Raw genomic sequence first — 7,408 nt, 5'->3', positions numbered from 1 at the left:
CTTATTTTGCAAATTTTAATAAGTTAAACCTAGATATAAATATCACATTATAGCTACTCTTTTCTAGAGAAAAAAAAAGATTTTTCTCTTGACTACCGTCACTCTTGAGAATTTTTTTTTGAAAACTTCTCTTTTGATTTTTTGTTGGAAATCAAAGAAGAAAAGAAGACAAATCATTGTCCAGTTGCTACCATAAGCTCGTAGCATAAAGCTCTCTCCTTGTGAAGGATTCGTTGCAATCATGTGTGCAATATTGAAGGCCAAGCGATTGAGTGGCTGGGATTCTTTCACACACAAAGTGTTCAAATTTTTTCATCAAAAAGAATCCATTTGATTATGATATCATTTGGAAAGGTAAAACTTTTTCTGATTTTATATGGTGCTTAACTTTACATTAAACAACCATGGTGATCCAAAGGTAGGAGCCATGGTTTTTATTTTATTTCAATATTTTGTTCTTCTGTTGCGTTGATGCTCTAATCATGCTGTTCTTGGCAATATTAAGGTATAAATTAAATTTTACACGAGAATAAGGAAAGGTAGGCAACTCATCGACATGAACTCTAAGCATTAGTCATTGTCTTTTTGAGTAAAAGACATGCCCTTCGATTGGAAAGAAAGTAGTTTGATAGTGACGTTAAGAGCTCAAAACAATGGTTTAAAGATAATTTGAGAATAATGACAATGCCACGGGTACTGTCCTTCTATATTATGAGTATATGTGTATTAGCTTAGCATAAAGTTAATTTTGTATTATGATTTAATACATAAACATAGATGAAAATTAGATAGCAATAACATAATATCCAGACTATTGGCAAGAAAAGCAAGCAGGTCCAAAAAACTTTAATATTCATGTTTTCGTATTTTTACTTGTTCCTAAAATGCTTTTGCCATGTAATTTTGTTTTTGAAAAACATAGGAAGATTTATTAATAGATGAAAGGTGACAGTTTTTGTAAATTGAGAGAAAATCAAATTTAATATGCTTGATTCATTCGATGACTAACCAATTGCAGTTAAGATTCTAAAATGCGCTTAATAGGTAGAGGAAAACTTTAATTTATAAACTTAAAACTCACCATCTCTTTTAGAGATGTGTGATCCGTGACATTTTATCTCATCCAATTGTGTAATACTCTCGTTGTATTGGCTCATTAACTTTTTATCCATAAAGAAGATAGACCTTTACACTAGTTTGCGTTTGCTTCAATCTTTATATCTTTCATGAGAATTCCACATCAACGAAGATTTAAGTTTACTATGAAACTATTTGTCATGAGCTCATGTTTTGAACTCAAAAGACATACTTAATGGAGGAAAATCTTTATTTATAAACTCAAGAGCTATCTCATCTTTTATTGATGAATGTGTCGATCACATGTGACTATTTTAATTGACCATGTGCAAACCACGTGACTTGTTTCTTCATAATCATAAACCAATTTAGTCTTCAAGTTATCTGCAATCAATCCAAGCTTTATTTCTTCAATGATCATCTATTAATTCTTTTATCAATCTTGCTGATACAATGTTTATACTCCAATTCATCTTATAGAATTTTACATGAATATTCTCAAACTCAAACTGAACAAGAAGTGTTGGATAGTTTGCATGCAAAATAAGATAAGTATTTACAACAAATAAAACTATTTAAAGTTGTTCAATAGATATGTCTATTGAAATACAATAGACACATCTATAAAAATTTATAGACACAACTGTTGAAAGTTAACAAGACACATTTGTTGAAAAACAATAGATACAACCTCTCACTATTTATAAAAAAAACGAACTTCCAAGCCAGAATTCATTCAAAAAAGCATTTTGAAATAAGCTTCTAGTATCTTGGAGAGTCTTTGTCTACATATCCTTATAGTAGTCAACAACTCTTTAAAGAAAGTGTGTTACAGCACTATTCAAGCTTTTTTCTTCTTTCTTATTCTAATTTTCTAACAATTTTAAAGAGTTGTTCTCAATGGAGTCTAATCCAAATTCAAGATTTCAACTCATGAATCAAAAATTCCTTAAACTTGATCAGTTTGATGGAACTAGTTTCACTCGCTTGAGAGATAAGATGAATTTTTGCTCACAATCTCGAAAGTTATTATGTTATGCATCTGACTCTTACTACACTTCCAAAATCGATGAATAGAGACTCTGATGCACAAAAGGCAAAGAGAAAAAAAACGTGACGAAAATGAATTAGTATGCCATGAACACATCCTAACCAGTTTGATAGATCATCTATATGATCTCCACCCCAATCTAAAGACTCCAAATGAAATTTGGATAGCCATGGAAAATACCCATAAAAACAAAAGACGAAGTACTGACAAATTTTTGTCCTTAAAATATTTCAAGTTTAAGATAAGTGATAATCTGCCTATCATGGATTAAGTACATGATTTACAAGTTTTAGTTTCAAAACTAAAAGACCTTGAGGTTAAGGTTCTTGATGCGCTACAAATAGGTGCAATTATTTCTAAATTGCCTCCATCTGGAATAATTACAAAAGAAAGTTTTTGCATTCTATGGAGTCTCTATCAATAGAACAATTCATAACTCATATGCAAATAGAATGTAAAACATGTGCTTGTGATGCATTGTCTCAACCCTCTAATTCGAAGGTGAATCTTGTGAGTCAGAATTCCAATAATTTTGGAAAGAATTCTATGAAATCCGAGTCATCTCCGGTGATTGTAGTATCACTGTCTCCTTGAATTGGTCCCGGAAGGTTGTTCTGTCAATCGTGAATTTCATCATCAACGCAAGGCAATGAGGCGAATTTGGAAGCCATGTTGTTTGAAACTCGATCCGAAGTACTTGAAAAAGAGCTTGCAGGTGTTGATGCATTATTATCTAGAATGCTCAATGCATCAGCTACAGGATCTTCGATTTTATAATTATCAACACTAACACCACCATCATCACTAGCGTTGCATTTTGCTGACTCCGGAGAAATTATCTCTGACAAATCTTGGCAATTTAAAGGTGTTGTGAGTAGATCAGCAATATCTAGCCCAATCGATGTGTCTGGTGCTGTTGATGTATTATTTCCCTGACAATTTGATGTAGGGTGGCAAATAACACTTTCATTGTTGGCAGTAGCACCACCATCACCAATGCCCTTAGATGACATCAATTGCATAATTTGACAAGCTCTTATGAGATCAACACTTTGCAACATGTTGACCCTGGAGGCTAACTTATTAAGTAGCAGAGCTGAAGCTGAGGTAGACCTTGATGTCGGCTGTTGCAGTGTTGGTTCAGATTCTTGCGTTGTTGCACTTTTAGTATGAACCATGGGCGGCTCCGCATTGCCTATGGTGTTGGAATTTCCGCTGGATAAGCCAGGTGTGGTGCCCACAGGCTTATGAGTCACCGAACCTATACTCATAGTAGCTAAGCGTTTCTTGAGATGAGCGTTCCAATAGTTCTTAATCTCATTCTCTGTCCTCTTTGGTAAGTGCCTGGCTATTGCTGCCCACCTTAAGCGAAAAGATACATACATATGTGAGATTGATGACAAGAACCCATAAGAGCAATAGTTCACTACTAATTTCTCTAAACCATAATTAATCTCTTAAAGGACAAAAAGGGCATGCTCAGTGCTCATTCAGGAGTAGTCTCGAGGATTTCAGTCTTCGGTCATGCTCATGCATGTTTGATAGGTGGAGAAAACAAAAATACAAAACAAAAAGTGAAAAATCTGCTTGACAACATTTCATCATTTTTAACAATCCATTTCTAGCTCCTCTATCTTCTCTCTCTTCATTTTTTTTAATTTGTTGGAGACTAATTAAGCACGACAAAGTAAAGAAATTATACATACACATGTACATATATATAATATTATAGAGAAAGCTATAGTTAAAATAATGAATTCATTTAATAACATTATATCTCCAGTTTTAGGTCAATGTACAATAAGAATATAATACTTTGTGTTGTCATTAAAAAGCTTTCGGATAACCTGTTGCCTAGTGCAGCATGATGTTCAATGATGGTTTGATCTTCCTCGGGGGTGAAGTCCCTTCTCTTAATACCAGATCTAAGATAATTTGCCCATCTAAGCCTACAGCTCTTCCCACATCTCTGAAGACCTGGAACAAAGAACATGATCACGTTCCATAAAATAAGGACTTGATGTCAAAACTTAAGCCATGAAATTAAAAAAAAAAAGAAAAAGACCTAACTAGCTTTTTCGGGTAGGGAACGCCAGCCTCCTTCGCCATGTTTTTGTATATAAGCTATGAGCTTCTGGTCTTCTTCAGCTGTCCACGCTTTTTTCTTCAAACCCTCTGCCATGCAGAATGGAGTCCTTCCCATTCTGATATAACAAAGAAACTAACGTGATTTTATGCAACAAAATTAATAATATAAATTATTTCTCAATTGAAATGCTTTCTGTTCCTGCGTAAGTAGCTAGGTATATATATATGATTTACAGGACTGTGATGAGAGAAAGGTTGACCATAACGCAACTGCCTTCAAATTGGAGTTGTTACTGAAAAGACAGATATAAGGGAAATGTTAATAATGTATATACAATAAACACGTGCACGTGTAAAAGCATAGATTAGGCCCTAATCGATTTACATCCATAAGACCTTGTTGTATATGCTTTCCTAACTTATGTGTAGGTACTGACCTTCAACATTTTTCGTTAATTTTAAGAGTTTATATTATATGTTTTATTGATGTATAATTCTACACATTATTAGTAAATTATAGATCATCGAATTAGTAAAATTCTTATTCGTAAATTATTGTAATATTGATCAATCAGTATGTAAGTTTTCATTTAATTAATTAATTAAACTAGATAATAGAATAATGCATCATTAACATTAATTAATTAATAAATACTTTTTTTATCTATCCATGGATCATATTAGTAACAAATTTATTTACTTTAGTATGTGCATCAAGTGATTACTAAAAATCATAACTTTAATGACCTTTTAATGACCTAAAAAAACTTTTAACATATTCAAAACCTTATAAGTAATGACTTACTAAATTTCTCTAATAAAGAAGTGATTAAATATGTAAACATAAAAAATACCACGTAATCATATATGATATACTTCAATAAAATTTTGTTTAACAAAAGTTTATGTAAATACAATAATTAATTGTTTTATTAAAAAAATCAATATTCGAACTCAAATATCTAAGTCTTTGAGTAAAAAATATGTATGTGCCTAATCAATGCTCTAGTGCGATACAATACGTGTTGAGTTTCATGGTCCCATCAATTTATGCAAATTCATGTGAACGCACCCTAACAAACCTAACCACCTATGACTCGGACTTTTCTCTCACAGCTATTTAAAATTGGACGTAAGGTTTAAGGCTGGACATTGTCACATTGTCACGATGCATAATTTAGACCACAAAGACATGCAATTCTCTCTAGGAGCTTCCATGCTTGTGTTAGGATTCAATTGGTCCCATATCTTTTTCGTCCTTTTTTTTAGCTTTTACTTCGATTCATGATCAGTGGGTAGAAAAGTCAAAGCCCTGTAGCTAATTTATCTTTCTTGTTTCCTCCCATTTTTCTACTTAAAGAACAAAACAGGATGTTGATCCCGTTAGAGTGTTTACAAGAGGATAAATAATATTAAAATTTTTTTATTCAGTCTTTTAAAGTTCCCAGAATTTTTAATCAATCAGATGAATGAAAAGGTTAAAATTTGTTAGAATTATAAGATATTAAGTAAGGAAAGATAAAGAAAAGTAAACAATGAAGAGTATTTATAGTGATTCAATCATCTTGATCTACATCTACTACTTTGATCTTTCAATCAAAGATTTTCAATCCAATTTCACTATACCAATGAAATTAACAACTTATACCAAGCTTTTACAAGGTGAGCTTCTAACTCTAGTTCTAATCCTTCACAATAAGCTTTAGAGTGCTTTCAACACTCTAATTTCTCAAAAAAAAAAGTACAACTAAATACCTTTACAAGTCTGGACAGATTACAATCAAACTCAAACACTTTTTCTAGATTTAGAATGAAAAATAAGTATTTTTAGTGAAGAATAGTTAACTTTTTGCTCAAAGTAACTTTTTCTCTTCAAATATATTTTTTTTGATTGTTAGAGCTTCTTTTTATACTTAAGGAGTCAGTTTTTTCTATTGGAGATAGTTTTTAGCCGTTAGAAACAACTCTGATGCACTTTTAGCTATTATTTTATCTTCTAGTGTTTAAATTCAAATAGGCAAACAAACTTAGGCTAATCGGTTACCAGCAACTCTAATCGCTTACAGCTTTTCTACTTTGCACTTTTCTGTTGCTGTGTTCTTTGCTCTAACTAATTACAGGAGGCTCTAACTAAGTAAGAGTTTTCTGTCTTCAGCACACTTCCTCTAACTGGTTATGACAAGTTCTAACTGATTACAAACTTTTTATTTCATTTCTCTTCACAACAGTCTTCCTTTAATTGGTTAGCTTTTCCCTTAACTGATTGAAGTTTTTCTTCCTTCAACCATAACCATTTAAAGCTAACTTTAATTGACTAGAAAATCTTCAAATTTTGAACTTCTCCATTTTGGCTCCCTTCAACGGTCAATTATATTTTCAAACTTGTTTTTGGTGCTTGAAGATAATAGGAGCTTGTACTTTAACCGATTAACCAGACCTCTTAACTGATTAGCATATTTTTATTTTGCTTCAACATATAACACAACCATGCCTTAACTGATTAAGGTACCTTAATAATCAGTTACTAGAGTTCTGTTTTTGTTCATTATTTGCTTTTTCCTTCTTAACTGATTAAGTTTTCATTGAACTTAACAAAATGCTTAACTTGCTTTTAATTAACAGCTTTGTTAGGGATATAAGATTATATTATGTGACTTAAATAGTGAAGTTAGACATTAATGAGTGAGGAATATTTTGTTATCATTAAAAACATATGGGTGGCGTTTGGTACTTTACAATGCAATGTGATTATAAGTAATGTGCTTACAAGCAATTTGATTGCAGGGAACATAACATTACAGTGTTAGGTATACAAGTAAAATACTGATTAAAATGTAGGGAAGATAACATTGCAGCGTTTGGTTTACAAGTACTTTGTTGACAATGTAATGTTAATTTTTAAAATTACCTTAGTTATTAAAATACAAGTTTAATATATTTATATTTTTTATTATTAATTTTTATATAATATCATCTCTTAAATATATTTTTAATATCATATATTTTATTTTTATTTATTATTATAAATTTATATATTTTATTTTTATATATTTTATATTTTTATTATTAATTTTTATATAATATCATTTCTTAAATATATTTTTAATGTCATATATTTTATTTTTATTTTTTATTATAATTTTATATATTTTATTTTCATTTTAAATATTTTTTTATATTATATATTTTATT

At 30.8% G+C, this 7,408-nt stretch overlaps 1 protein-coding gene across 1 annotated transcript in view; it reads right to left on the bottom strand.

Annotated features, from left to right (window-relative positions):
* Positions 1-2,723: 2,723 nt before the first annotated feature.
* LOC110418632 (transcription factor MYB122-like) overlaps positions 2,724-7,408 on the bottom strand; it is an 8,985-nt gene continuing 4,300 nt past the window's right edge. Inside the window, exons 2-4 of the mRNA XM_021431412.1 lie at positions 4,199-4,332; positions 3,976-4,105; positions 2,724-3,490 (exon numbers count right to left, since the gene is read on the bottom strand). Of these exons, the coding sequence (XP_021287087.1) occupies positions 2,746-3,490; positions 3,976-4,105; positions 4,199-4,331 (1,008 nt within the window). The 5' untranslated portion in view covers position 4,332 and the 3' untranslated portion in view covers positions 2,724-2,745. The remainder of the gene's footprint in view (positions 3,491-3,975; positions 4,106-4,198; positions 4,333-7,408) is intronic.

This window comes from Theobroma umbraticum, unplaced genomic scaffold (assembly GCF_002168275.2).
Source record: "Theobroma umbraticum cultivar Fairchild unplaced genomic scaffold, ASM216827v3 scaffold_50.0, whole genome shotgun sequence".
Taxonomy (NCBI): Eukaryota; Viridiplantae; Streptophyta; class Magnoliopsida; order Malvales; family Malvaceae; genus Theobroma; species Theobroma umbraticum.
Note: the sequence above shows the minus strand (reverse complement) of the source record. Positions and strands in the feature narration are given on the sequence as shown.